General features: G+C 41.9%; 3 protein-coding genes across 11 annotated transcripts in view; 2 read left to right on the top strand and 1 right to left on the bottom strand.

The window, feature by feature from the left end:
- The window catches only part of LOC117638946 (protein spaetzle 3-like), a 7,152-nt gene extending 3,802 nt beyond the window's left edge, over positions 1-3,350 (top strand). For all 3 annotated transcript variants that reach the window (XM_034374186.1, XM_034374188.1, XM_034374187.1), the window contains exons 3-5: positions 578-970; positions 1,213-1,338; positions 1,460-3,350. In XM_034374186.1, the coding sequence (XP_034230077.1) occupies positions 578-970; positions 1,213-1,338; positions 1,460-1,616 (676 nt within the window). In that variant the 3' untranslated portion in view covers positions 1,617-3,350. The remainder of the gene's footprint in view (positions 1-577; positions 971-1,212; positions 1,339-1,459) is intronic.
- Positions 3,351-4,231: 881 nt separating this feature from the next.
- LOC117638948 (probable ribosome biogenesis protein RLP24) lies at positions 4,232-5,379 on the bottom strand. Its single transcript, XM_034374189.1, has 3 exons — positions 5,219-5,379; positions 4,797-4,983; positions 4,232-4,716 (listed from the first exon to the last, which is right to left on the bottom strand). The coding sequence occupies exons 1-3, from the start codon at positions 5,297-5,299 to the stop codon at positions 4,385-4,387; spliced, it is 600 nt and encodes a 199-aa protein (XP_034230080.1). The 5' UTR covers positions 5,300-5,379; the 3' UTR covers positions 4,232-4,384.
- A 211-nt stretch (positions 5,380-5,590) lies between these two features.
- Positions 5,591-12,970, top strand: LOC117638944 (myelin expression factor 2). Of its 7 annotated transcripts, none has more exons than XM_034374179.1 (13): positions 5,591-5,780; positions 6,226-6,425; positions 6,639-6,793; positions 6,863-7,174; positions 7,270-7,423; positions 7,525-7,677; positions 7,761-7,883; positions 8,173-8,394; positions 8,485-8,656; positions 8,756-8,936; positions 9,020-9,151; positions 9,686-9,882; positions 12,608-12,970. In XM_034374179.1, the coding sequence occupies exons 1-12, from the start codon at positions 5,755-5,757 to the stop codon at positions 9,872-9,874; spliced, it is 2,019 nt and encodes a 672-aa protein (XP_034230070.1). In that variant the 5' UTR covers positions 5,591-5,754; the 3' UTR covers positions 9,875-9,882; positions 12,608-12,970. The 7 variants fall into 7 exon arrangements, with proteins under 7 accessions (XP_034230070.1, XP_034230069.1, XP_034230072.1 ...); XM_034374178.1 differs by lacking the exon at positions 12,608-12,970 and adding an exon at positions 11,262-11,754; XM_034374181.1 differs by lacking the exon at positions 9,686-9,882 and adding an exon at positions 10,495-10,557 and having other exon boundaries at positions 5,592-5,780; positions 9,020-9,155.
- The last annotated feature ends 136 nt before the right edge of the window (positions 12,971-13,106 follow it).

Below are 13,106 nucleotides of genomic sequence, written 5' to 3'. Positions count from 1 at the left end.
AAAACATGGCTTCTCTTCAAGCGCACCGCCCTTATGAGGTTCGGCTTGAACGACGCGTAACGTTTTATTCTAGCTTTACCAGTGATGCGATCAACCCTTCCACACACATCGGCCGTTTCGCGTTTGCACTGTTGCTGCTCGGCCACAACATGGCTTTTCCATCTGGCTGTAACGGTCCACAAAGGGGGAAATGGATTTGAAAACGGCCATCCCGTCAGGCGGTCTAGCTCGATGCGCCCCCGGGTTGTTTTGTGGTTGTTGTTTGGAGTTGCGCGATGCGGTGCCGATAGGAACGCGGCACGGACCGCCAGAAAAACACCCCAAAACGGGGCTTCTTTGGTACGTTTCCACATTTCCTCGGGAGTAAACTATACGGTTGGGTTACACTATGGGCATAGGGCAGCATCTTAGGTGCACCTGTCCCGTAGGATTTCGTAACAAACCTGGAGTGGATATCGCAAAGAATAAACGTTTTCCATCTCAGAATCTGGGCGCACCGCTCTGCTTCGCCAGACTGTTTCCGAGGGGGCGGTTTCGTTCTGCGGTCGGCCTTCCTAACGAGCTTGTCTCCTTGCAGTGACAGGATAGAGCGGTTCATCGACGACAACAAGTCCCTGATGCGGAGGATGTACGGCGAGTTCCAAATGACGACGGAGTACGGCCCGCCGGCAAGGGAGGTGTTCGAGACGCCCGCCTCAACGACGGCGACGGGGCCTCCCGGCGGCGGTGCGTCGGCCTCTGCCGGGGTGCACGTCGGCGCGCCGGCCAGGAGACGGTCGCTGGCCAAGCGGGACGCCGAGCACCTCGCCGAGGACAACAACGGCACCGTGGCCGACGTCGACACCCCACCGCCGCCGGACCCCGTGCAGGACGCGGAGAGGGCGGGCAACGCGGCCGAGTCCTTCTTCGGCAAGGTCCGCTCAGCGAGACAATCCTTCCGGAACAACCAATCGCAGAGCGAGACTGGGAGGTAAGCGGAGGAACGAGAAAAATCGCAAAAATTCGATACTCGGGGATTTCCCGAGAGCGCCTGGTGGGTAGGCAGCATTCGCACACGCATGTCGCATGGCGGCCTGCCTGCCAGGCGTTCCTGAGGAGTTCCCTTCGTGCAAGTAAGTGGTGCACAGCTTGCCGCACTCATTATTGTTCGTAACACGTGATCTCGTGAGCCAGCAATCGTTTGACTCGTTGCCTTTTCCAATTCGCCCTTAGGGTCGATGCCTGTGAGAGCAAGGTGGAGATAGTGACGCCTTACTGGGCGTCCAACTCTGCGGGCAAAATCCGTGCCATAGTCAACACGCAACACTTCGAGCAAGCCATCCACCAAGAAGTATGCGCGTAAGTACCAGTTCCTATCGCACTGTTGCCACACACATTTATTTCTTTGTGCCTCCAGTGGGTTCAACATAACGGCGGTTGAAAAGTTTGCAGAGCACTTAATGGTGCATTTTTTTGGCAGCAAATCTCAGACGAAGCGATGCACTGGGGACTGCGGCTGCGAGCAGAAGTACAAGTGGCACCGTCTGCTGGCCTACGACCCGGACAACGACTGCAAGGGCATCTTCATGGACTGGTTCCTCTTCCCGTCGTGCTGCGTGTGCCGATGCAACCCGTAGGGCCCAAAGGGCCCGTGGGGAGTCCCTCCGCGTCCCGCCGAGTCCGATGGTTTTGCGAGCCGTGCCGGCTGTGCGCGAGTCAGACACGCCTCTCGGATACGCTCCCCGTCTCTCCGTCTTCGGCCGATGTGAGTCGGCGTGATGACGAATCGGACACCGCGACGACCGACCTCTCGATGCCTCCCCTTCCACTACTCCTTGATTTTCGAATTTTTAAGAAGGCTTACGAAAAGTGTGACCAGAAGCCTTTACAGCCGTTACTGTACCTGATAACGACTGCCCTGTGACACTATGACATGGGTCCGAAGGGTCATGGAGTGCCTAGTCGAGGACCACGTGCCACGCGCAGGGCCTGCGGCTCGGCCTGCGGGACCTGCAGGGCCATCTTGGGGGGTCACGGACGTGGTCAACCAGGCCAAGTGAGCTACGCCAAGGGGGTCATGAGGGCCACAAAGCTGCACTGTTGTTACAACGATACAAGAAACTCGTGCGAGAAAGACATTAATTCCAACGCACGTAGTAGTTTGTACTGTGAGATGCAGGAGAAAGAACGTTGCAAATGAAGCGACGCCATTGAGTGTATGAGTACGGAAATTTTTGTAGGATATTGTATGCCATCACCATTATGTATTAGGACCTTTGTGCGTTTTGTGTTACCTTGGAGATGCCTCGATTAGAATATGAGAAGTCGGTGTGTATGTTACCTGCGCAAGTACGCTTGCGGTCTTGTGTTATGAGGAAAACAAAACAAAATTATGTTCAGTCTTTACCTAGCATGATGAATTTCTTGAAAGAGCTGAAACTACGTAGAGGCTTAGATAAAATACGTAAATATTCAGAGAACAACGATGTGAAAGGTTGGATGTCATGTGATTCGTGTGGTCTTCCCTTTCGCAGCCTTTTTTTTTGATCCTAATATTGTTACAACTTTTCACTGGCCTACCTACAAGTGCGAGCGCTCAAGTTATTTTACTTCTTGTTATTTACAGCCTGAACAAATCGTATGTCAAAGTGACGTTTGTTTTTACGTGAATGTAAAATAGTTTTTAAGTCTTTGTTTTGTATTACTTGAATTGGTTCGCGAGTGCGGGCTCTATGCTATATGCTTTATTTATTGTCCGTCGTGGCTCTTCCTCACTTTAATGTTACGCAACGGTCTCTAGCCTGCTCCGTGTGAGGCTATGTCCGTGCTTATTCGTAAGACAGCAATTGAACGACAGTTCCAGGACGTTATAGATCGCCTCAATCTATGCCTATGCTGGAAACGTGATAAACAGTGATCGGAGTGAGACATTCATAGTTCACCTGTACTTTTAAGAAACTTCCTGTTTGCAGCATGAATGTTTTAGTAGCAAATCTGTTTTGTTTATTGTAACTTTTCTTGAATAAGCTGGTGTTAATAAGTTAGTGTCATTACATTGTCCACCAACACATTCCTCTTGTTCGTTACATTTGTGTTCTTACGAAGACCGTGTGAATAAGTGTCAGAAAAACGCGGTAAATGCGAGCACGTGTGCGACATCACTTTCCTATGTCACAGTTACAGAAGAACATTCAAATCGGCTTAGGTCCCTCATGCATTTCCCACAAAGTTCACTTAGTATATTAGTTCCCATAAAATTATAAAAATCAATTATTTTTGACAGTTGTACGTTTTTTAAACAGTCGGACCTTTTTTTTGTAATTGACATTGTATGTTGCGTTTTATTCAGTAATAAACTCAAAAACACCCTCTTTTGTGTTTGTCGACGTACGAAATGTAACAGACTCGAGAGGCATGACGGTGGCAAGCCAATGCTTTTGAGTTCAGCCTTCCTTCGCGCCTTTGAAAATATAGGTCCATTATAATTTAAAGGTCAAACCGTCTATAGTATGTAAAGAAACGCAATGATAAATTAAGAGGGTTCAAACCGAAAATTCATATTTGTAATAAATTTAACTTATCAAATTGCGTCTTGTCTCGTTTGCCTCCCGGATAACCAAGTCCTATCGTCATGGTCATCCCTTCCCCCCCCCCTTCCCCCCCCACACACACACACATATGAAACACGGAAAAGAAAAAGCACTTAATTCTCATGCAAAGCCTCCCCTTCGAGAGATAAAGCTGAAAACATAGCAAGGTTGGGGTTCGCCCCCGAGGAACGCACGGGCACGATTGGGCACGATGGGTGGCCTATACCCGCGGCGTTCAGCCAGGTGCGCTTGCGCTAGTGTCCGCGGAAAGCTACATTTGAGTGGGGGGAAACCTTAAAATCCTATTTGAAAGTAAACTCAAAGCTAAAAGTCTTCAGCGGGGTATTGGGCACCCACTCAAAATAATAATAAAAAAAACACCTCAAAACGATCAATAATTTCGTTTGCACCACAAAGTGCAACAGTCCTCGCGGGGAATGACGTTTGAAGTGATTGCCCACTCCGCTAAGAAAGAAAGCCACCATTTGCAGAGTCCTTAGCTAATAGCCATTAACATCAGTAGTGAAATTTGTCGACAAAGAGATTTCGACAATCCCTGTAAATATAGCAAGCTCAACAATTTCCACACACAATGTGTGATGCATGCATAATGTTAAGCATGATATGTAAATTTCTAATGGATTCAAAATGAAATCAGAAACTTGTGAGCTATTATGACTTTATTGTTAGCTTATTTGAATACTTAAATATGGTATTATAGAACGTATTTGCCTTTCAAACATCTTTAATATGAAACTTAGGATTTTTAACAAAGACCACTGATCCAAATATAAGATAGGTTTAAGAGATAGATTTTATAACACTTCAACAAGTTCTGGAGCTTCATCAGATTCATTCATTTCTTCTTCAATGTCACTTTCTTCGGCATTGGGTACTTCCATTTCTTCTGCGTTGGTTACCTCCATTTCTTCATCTGAGTCATGGATTTCTTCCACCTGGCTCTCTCTTTCTTTAGCAGCAAGTCTCGCCCTGAGACCAGCAACAGGTAATCGAACCAATGACATATCTCTTTGTACTTCCCTGACTTCTTGCTGCATCTCAATCTCTCGGGCTCGTCTTAATCTTTGCATTACAAAGTGGTTGGCTCGCCTACTGCGGATGATATCAATCTTCCTGATTGCTTCCACTAGAATACCAAAAAAATGGTGTTAAGTGACAAGGAGCAGAAATGATAGCAAATCAAACCACTGATATTAATGAACTTACATGACTTCATCCAGAACTCTCTATCATATTTGACAGGAATATTCCGCTTCTTTTCAAATTCGAAGGAGGGGTCCACAGTAAGCTCCTTTCCATTTGTCTTGCGGTAGGCTAGAGTCCATGATACTTTCCTGGGATTCTTCTTCTTTTTAAATGCTCGGTGGCATTTAGATCGGCAGAATTTGAAAATCTGTATCAAACACAAGGTCACTCAAAATTTGCGTTCAAGAAGATAACAAACAGTCAAACATATAATTTTCTATATTGTGATAATACGCAAGTGGTCGCACAGTTGGAGGCCCAACAACAATCTTGGACGCAAAATACACAGAGAAAGAATACATAACCTCCCCAAAAGGCATGCTATGGTTTTCTCGTCATAAATTCAACTTGGACACGACTCAAAATAGGCTGGATCGAATTACCTTGCTGTCGTTACGAACGAATTGAATCCCATGGCCGGGAAATATCTTTGTGGAACAAAAATAACAAGGGTCAAGCCTCATGATTGCTGCTTGAGTGACACATGTGCTGTTGAAGAAGCAGCAGAAAGAAAGAAACAAAAACCCGAGCAGAGAAGAGAAGGAAAGAAGGAAAAAGAATCACTTTTCTCTTTTCTGCTCTTCGCTCTTCCCACTCATTGTTTCTTTTATAAATATATTGTTTTCAAATATTTTCTATTAATTCAATATATTTAACAACACAGAACCTTTTAAAACAAACGTTGGACAAGATTATCGTTCGTAACCACTGGACGGAGACACATCGAGCCTCAAGGCCAACATTTGCGAACCGCGCCTTCAGTTGTTTTGGAGTTTTTTTGGTGCTTGGTTTTGCGCTGTGTTGTGCTTGGGCTTGTTTGCTAGGCTAGCGGTTCGTTAATGCTTATTCCAGTGGAGTACATCAGCATTTACTGATTGTTATTAGTAATAATTCGTGCCCATCGGATTAATTCGGCACTATGGACAGCCTAATGAAGAAAGAGGAGTAAGTACCGCCGCTTGGAGTTATACCTCTGGCCTAGCACTCCATTACCGGCTTGTGAGGCTTGTCACGCTCGGCCCAAAATAATCAGATAAAATAGGCATTTTATTTTGAAGGGCAAGTTATGACTCCTCTGTGTCCACTACGAAGTAAGCTCTTTTGCCACCCTCGGCCAGAATTGTATTTGAGTTGTGCAGGACCATAAATTATCAGTTGTGTTGGTTTCACGCACATACTCGCACACTTCGTTGTTTACCTACCTGTTTATCTTGGGTTTAAATTTGTCCGACTTGTTCAATTTACTGACCTGTGCAAAAATTAGTTTTGAATTGTTTTTACAGGACATAGGCAATCACTCTATGCTTTCTATTGCTATTTGCATTTGTGTAGTTAGGTTACATGACTTCTACTGACACCTTCTTATTAATAATTGTTGCTGCTGTTGCAGTAGAGGGAGTCCTGATCGAGATCGAGGAAGAGAAAGAGAAAGATCTAGAAGGGGCGACCGGCCAAGCCGTTTTTCGAGTAGTACTCGAGATCGCAGTCCAGTCCGAGAGCGGAGAAAGACAGGGAACCATACCGTCTATGTGAGCAATGTTGCTTACGAGTCCAAATGGCAAGATATCAAGGATTTGTTCAGAACTGAAGGTAAGTCTGTTCATTAAGGTTTGCGTTTAAATTCTTTTGTGCTTACCAGTATTCAAGGAGCTCTTCTTATTTTCCAATGTTTGGAAACTAAAGAACAACGTTTTATCAGTTATGTCTCCACTTTCGCATTTGGATGTATTCAAATAAATAATTCATTTGAAAATCTCTTCTTTCAAGTTATTAAAATCTGTTTTTATGATCTGATATTTTTAGTTGGTGAAGTGTCACACGTTCAGTTGTTTACTGATGAAACTGATAAGCCTCGAGGCTGTGGTGTTGTTGCATTTGCAACAGCAGAGCTTGCAGCAAAGGCTGTTGAAAAAATGCACCGGTTTGATCTCAAAGGAAGGAAACTTGTTGTTAAGGAAGTAAGTGTCTGGTTCTCTTACTGTTATTTTACTTTTTCTTTTGTATTAACTTTGTGCCTTCTTATGTAGGATTCTGATACTGAGAGGGACAAATTTGGAAGACCCCTTAGTGGCCGCAATCGGTCAACAAGTGAGAGGGACATACCCTCCAATACCGTGATGAACAGTCGGCGTGATGATAATCCCAGATCTGGGACGTGGGATGGAGGAAACAGTAACTGTCAATTGTCCTCTATGAATGTCAACAACTCTGCGCCTGTAAGTTCCTCTGGTGGCAGTTCAAATGCCTCAAAGTTTGGCAACACTTATGGACTATCTACCTCTTTTCTTGAGAGTCTTTGGATAAATGGGCCATTGGTTAGCAAGGTCTTTGTTGCAAATGTAAGTATATGGCAATTGTTTGAACTCTGCTTTGGTTTTATGTGTGTCTTAGTTTTGATAAAATGATCTTTGAACTTGTGTTATCTTTATTTTAGTTAGACTACAAGGTTGACGAGAAAAAGTTGAGAGAAGTGTTCAAGCTGGCTGGAAAAGTAGTTCATGCTGAAATAAATGTAGACAAGGAAGGAAAAAGCAGAGGCTTTGGTGTAGTGGAATATGACCATCCTGTTGAAGCTGTCCAGGCTATATGTATCCTTTTATTCCATAAGAATGGAATTCAAATGCTTTTTATACTATCATAGTTTTCCTGTTATACCACAGCTGTAGTTTCTTTAACCATAAATGTATAGCTATGCTGCATAATCAGACTCTTTTCGATAGAAGATTGACTGTACGAATGGACAGGGTTGAAAAAACCGATGGCCCTCCAAAGTTGCCTGAAGGTTTAAAAGGCATTGGCATGGGCTTGGGTACAAATGGCTCTGTTTTATATGATGTTGCCAGTGAGTTTTTTTTTTCAGTTTTCTCATAGCTTTGCTTTAAGTTTGTTTAACAAAATTCCTTATTGAGGTCTGTTATTTTGCAGGAAATTTGCCTCATATGACAAGTCCTCAGCCACCAAGCATTTCGAGTGTTCAGCAGTTGCAACAAGTAGCAGCAGCAGCTGCCGCAGCACAAGCGCAGGTTCAATTGCAGGGAGCGCAGCTTGGTATGTAATTCCTCTCCCTAGTTATTACTTTAGCTCACCTCTTATTATTGGTCATGACATCTATATTCTGGCTGAGCAATGGCTATGCCATTTAACAATGGGGAAAGGTACTAAAAAATTTCTTTGCTTATCATTATAAAAATCTCAGTCGTTTACACTACAGTTTATAGCTTTGCTCATTTTAGTAGCTTTCTGACATTTTCTAACCATCTGCAGTTATATAGTTTACAACTGGGTTAAAAGATCTAACGATCTATAACAATTTCTTGTTTTCCTATTCTGCCATCAGCACATCTGACAGGCTCCAATAGCATAGCTCCTAATCTGACCAATGTGGGTGTGAGTAGCCTTCTTGGGTCCTTAAATGTGTCAGAACTGACCAACCTCAATCCAAACCAACCATTCAGTGGACCCACTTTAAACACAAGTCAGACCCTCAACCCTGCATTGGGAGCCAGCTTGGTAGGGCTCAATGCTAGCCTAGCATCTGGTTTAGGAGTTGGCAGTAGTGGTGAGTTAATTGAGTTTTTCTGAGAACTTCAAAATGTTAGTGTTAAAACTGTGTTAACACATTTCTCCCGTGTTTTTTTCTCTCTCCTAGGTATTGGGTCATTTAATCCCCTCAATAGCCAAGCTCAAGCTGTTATAGGTGGTAACAATAATTCTTTCAATAATTCGAGCAGTGGGATGCGTAGTCCAGGAGCAAGTTTCAGTCAGTCCCGTGATTTTGATTCAATGAGTGCTGCTTTGAGTGGCCAAAGTGGTTATAATAGGTAAGTGCACCTTGTTATATTTTTCCAAATTCAAAAGCAAGCATTTGAATATTTCTCTTGAAGTGTTCAATCTGTGTCTGGTGGTCATGATCGCGACAGGGACCGAGACAATTTCAGGAGTGGAAGTGGAACAACACCATCAAAGGTGGAGTGGAGCTACAACGGTTCATCAAGACCAATAGGTAATGGACGAGGAGGAAGTATTGGGAACAACGGTGGTAACAGTATGCCCGGCAGTAGCAGCATCCGACGACCAACCGATACTGTTATTGTAAAAAATGTAAGTCATATGATGCAACTTTTGGTTTAACTTCGAAGATCTCCATTTTCTCACATCCTCTTTACTTTTTTTTACTCCTGTAGCTTCCACCTAACACAACATGGCACCATCTGATGGATACTTTCCGAGAAGTTGGTGAAATTCTAAGCATTGACATGCAAGGAAAGGATGCGGGGTTGGTCAAATTCTCAACTGATTGGGAAGCAGAGCGTGCAGTCAGTATCCTTTACAATCATGAACCTCTGTGTTCTCTTACAAATATTGGGTCCCGCCTATAACGTTGCGGCCGGCTTGCACGGTTAAACAACGTTATAAACGTGGCATGTTTTAAATGGTAGAAGGATGAACGCGATTTTTGACTCGGGAATTATGTTTTGCAACGTTATATGCGGGAAACGTTATGTGCGGGAAACGTCATTTGCGGGTAACGTTATGAGCGGGACCCACTGTACATGATAATCACCAAGTTCTTCATGCTCGAGTCTCTTGCTATTACTTAATCTTACTGCTGAGTTTGACCTATGGTAATATTTGTGTGCCATTTTATATGTATTCCTCTCTTTATTTTCACCACTCAAAAGTCTATCTTTGCTCTGTGACTTGCCTTATTGTCTTGTCTTATTTTATTTTATATTGGAAAACTTCTCTCTATTTTTAGATAGATAATCATTTTTAGTGAGGGAAAGAATAAAATTACAACTAGTTAAATGTTTTTTTTTATATATATTTTTTTTCTTTTTGAACTTTAGGTGCGGCTTGGACAGGAGAGAAATTGGAATGTGGAATTGTCAGACTTTTCAAACCAAAATAATTCTGCCAGCTTATCTCTAATTATTAAAGCAGATCCAGATCTTCAGCAATTAGTTCATCCCAAAGACTTTTATTTAAAGAACGTCAAAATAGAGCCCAGTGTGAAACAAGAAGTGGTGGAGGATTAAACTGCAAGGCAAGTCATGTAGCTTATCAGTTTCCTTCTTTTTCTGATTATGTATTGTTACTAGGCAGCCTTGCATCAATATCTCGTTTCATCAACAGAGGAGTACTTCGGGCAGATGCAGTAAGAGTGCTAGGTGTCTTGAGCGAGATGAATTAATAGCACTGCCCCACAGGTCGCGGGGGGATCAGTGCGGCGGCCGTCAATCTCGCCCCGTGGTAGGCTGCACCCGTCCGGTGAAGCTCCCATTCTGATAGCTTCCACTTTCAAATTGGGCTCTTGTTTGCTTTCCTCCACCTTGGTCCACATTATCAGGAAATTTTCTCTTGCTGAGCCTCACCTAGAAGATAGGCTATCCCACAAGAGAGTTGTCTGTCTTTTCTTTGTCTGGTTGGTCAGCGATCACTTTCACTTACTTGGGTACTCCTTGATTCTGTTCTTCCCTTACAGTTGTCACATATTTGCACAGTATTTGAAACTGTGCAAGTGTGCGTCTTTCTGCATAATTCCTCTTAGCCATTATATAAATGGCTGCTCCTTTTTTTTTTCTTTCAATAGTTTCTTTTCAGGCTTCATTTAAAAAAAAAAAAAAAAAACAGATATTGCCCTTAACTTTATTTTCAGGAGATCTTGATCGAACTCGACTTGATGGACGGACTATTGATGTCCTGTTTTATTATAACTAAGGTAACAGAAATGCTGCACCCAGACACATGTATGCTGACTATTGATGTTTTTAAGTTTGGTGATGGTGATGAGTTTACCCAGAGTCCAGTGGACATCATCTGCAGTCATCACACTTCCTCCTTTTGGTGGTTTCAACATTGATTGTCTCTTCATTTCTGGATTTGGCTTGGGATTCCAGTGTTTACTTTCCTCCTTCACGTTGCCTCCGTGGGCTCGTTTGATTAGTTTAGATTTTGATTTGTAAATATGGAAGTCTGTGCACATGTCTTGTGTGAAGAACTATGACTGCGTAGGTTTGTCTGCTGTAGGAGCTTCTTCCTAGTGCCTCTTCTTGGTCCACATTGTTATTGGTTTCCAGAAGAAACTTTCAGCCTGCCTATCGTATTCTGTTTTTAATTCTAGGATTTGGAATGAACTCGGAGAATGAAATTCTGCTTTCTGAACTTACTTCATTGAGAGAGGATTAAGCTAGTGGTAAAATTGTATTTTGATGAGATCTGACTCAGTGGATTCTTAGTTTTACTATGGCAACTTCTTGCTTTAAGGGTCATCTTAAGCACATTTGATCAATTCTTTGCCATCAACTTCGATACTGTTAATTTCAACACTTTTAATGCTCATTTTATTCCGCAAAATTCATTGCCAATGGGGTCTGAAATATTGGTGTTCTCGAGTTACTGTCTGAGAAGTTGGTTTTTTTTCAGGTGCATTAAGTGCTGAATGGAAGTTTCCATTGCCTTTTACAGCGTTGATCTGTATTTCTTTTCTTTTTTTTTGTGCATTTGCACGAAGATGAAGTAATGCGTACTCCTATTGGAAAGACTTTTCCTCCTTTTAAAAAAAATCTATTATTATTTTGCTTGGTATTATTATTTTTTAAATAAGTGACTTCCATGGCTCATTGGATATTTTTTGCAACCAATCATGTTTATTTGTTGTTTTTTATTTAAAATTTTTGGCCCAATTTTGTTTGCTGTTCTTGATGGACCATATATTTGTTATTGTGTACTTCACTTGCAATTTAATTCTAGAGTGAAGTCAATGACTACCGAAGGTTAAAAAAGTTTACGAAAAGATACATAGTACGTACGTACAGTATCTATATTAATGACACTGTTGTAGACACAATCACAGGATTTTCTTTTGTAAGTTGATTGCCGTTTTTGAGTTCATTCAAATAAATACTTGATAACCAAAGCTGGCATTTTAATTGATTCCCTTGCATTTGATTATGAATGCTTACTTCTTAATTCTCATCATCGGTGTATTTGTTTTGGGCTTTTTCTTTCCTTTCCTGTATCCATTTTTCTCTTTTAAATTATTTAAACTTTTGTGGTGCCAGGGAGCTAGCTTTAGGTATGCGTAATCTCACAGAGGTTTCAAGCAAGGTCATCCATCCTTAAGAGGAATCAATCTTCAATTTATGCAAAGAAGAAACAGCACCTGAATGGACTTCATGGAACTTCTCTAACTTTTCACAAGATAGCTGGTTCAACACAGTCACAATCTCTTCAGTTTGTTGCCACTGATTCTGCTGTAGATTGGTGGGATATCTTCCATGGATTTGGTCTTGTAATGAACACAAGCTTAAAGACTGTGTTGTGAATAATTTTCAACTAACCCACACAAGTTTTTCTACTTCTTACTACGCACTCATTTCTTAAAATATGAACAAGCAACTGGATGTGTTGTTTCAAAAACTGGCAGTTGGTGTTGCTCGTGAGTGTTAGGGTGTGTAATTGGTTGATTGATTTGGGGTTGTCAAGTCTGCCCTCAATTGGTTGCCTTCCAACTTCGTTCATATTCATGGTGTGTTGATGCTGGCTCGTACGTCCTCTACTTTTCCTTTGGATTGATGTGACTCCCTTTGAATGTAAGTTTTTCTGGTAGATTCGTGTACTCTGCCATTCCTTAAGTCCGTCAACTAATTTAGAGGTTGCTTTTTTATCCAACTCATGTTATAGTTTGATTCCTGCTAAAACTTGTGATGATATTTCCATATTGTCATCTTTTCATGTCTAAGCTTATTTCAAATTTTGTTTTGTTTCAGGTTTAAGACAACAGCTGATTCCCACTGTGATTTTATTTGAAGAGCTTTGATTTTGGACTATTACACAACTTTTAAGTGCCTCTTAGTAACTTTTAAACACCTCTTGTTTGTGCTCAGAAATTATTTTCTCATTTCAGGTGAGGCATGACTGACAAAGTGTTCTATGTCGTTTTATTTTTAAAAAATAAGAGACTTTTTAGTGTTAGACTTGACTTCAGATTTTATAATTGTTTAGTTATTATCAGTATTAATTCACCAAATATTATCCTTGTTTTAACTTGTCTGGTTAAAATGACCGTGTCATGACAGTAACTTTTAAGTTAACTTTAAGACAAGCAAAAATATAAGTTTACTTAAAGGAAATGTGAGCCCTTTCTTCTCCCTACATACTTACCTGTTCATCAAGGGATAGTTGTTATTTCTTGCTGTCAGTACATTCTCAGTGCTTTGGAAATATATTGAGGCTTAGTGCTAAGTTTTCTGTAACCACGGTCATTTC

The sequence above is a fragment of the Thrips palmi genome, unplaced genomic scaffold, assembly GCF_012932325.1.
Source record: "Thrips palmi isolate BJ-2018 unplaced genomic scaffold, TpBJ-2018v1 HiC_scaffold_10, whole genome shotgun sequence".
In the NCBI taxonomy this organism is placed as follows: Eukaryota; Metazoa; Arthropoda; class Insecta; order Thysanoptera; family Thripidae; genus Thrips; species Thrips palmi.
The sequence above is the reverse complement of the archived record's forward strand: the minus strand, read 5'-3'. Positions and strand labels throughout refer to the sequence as shown.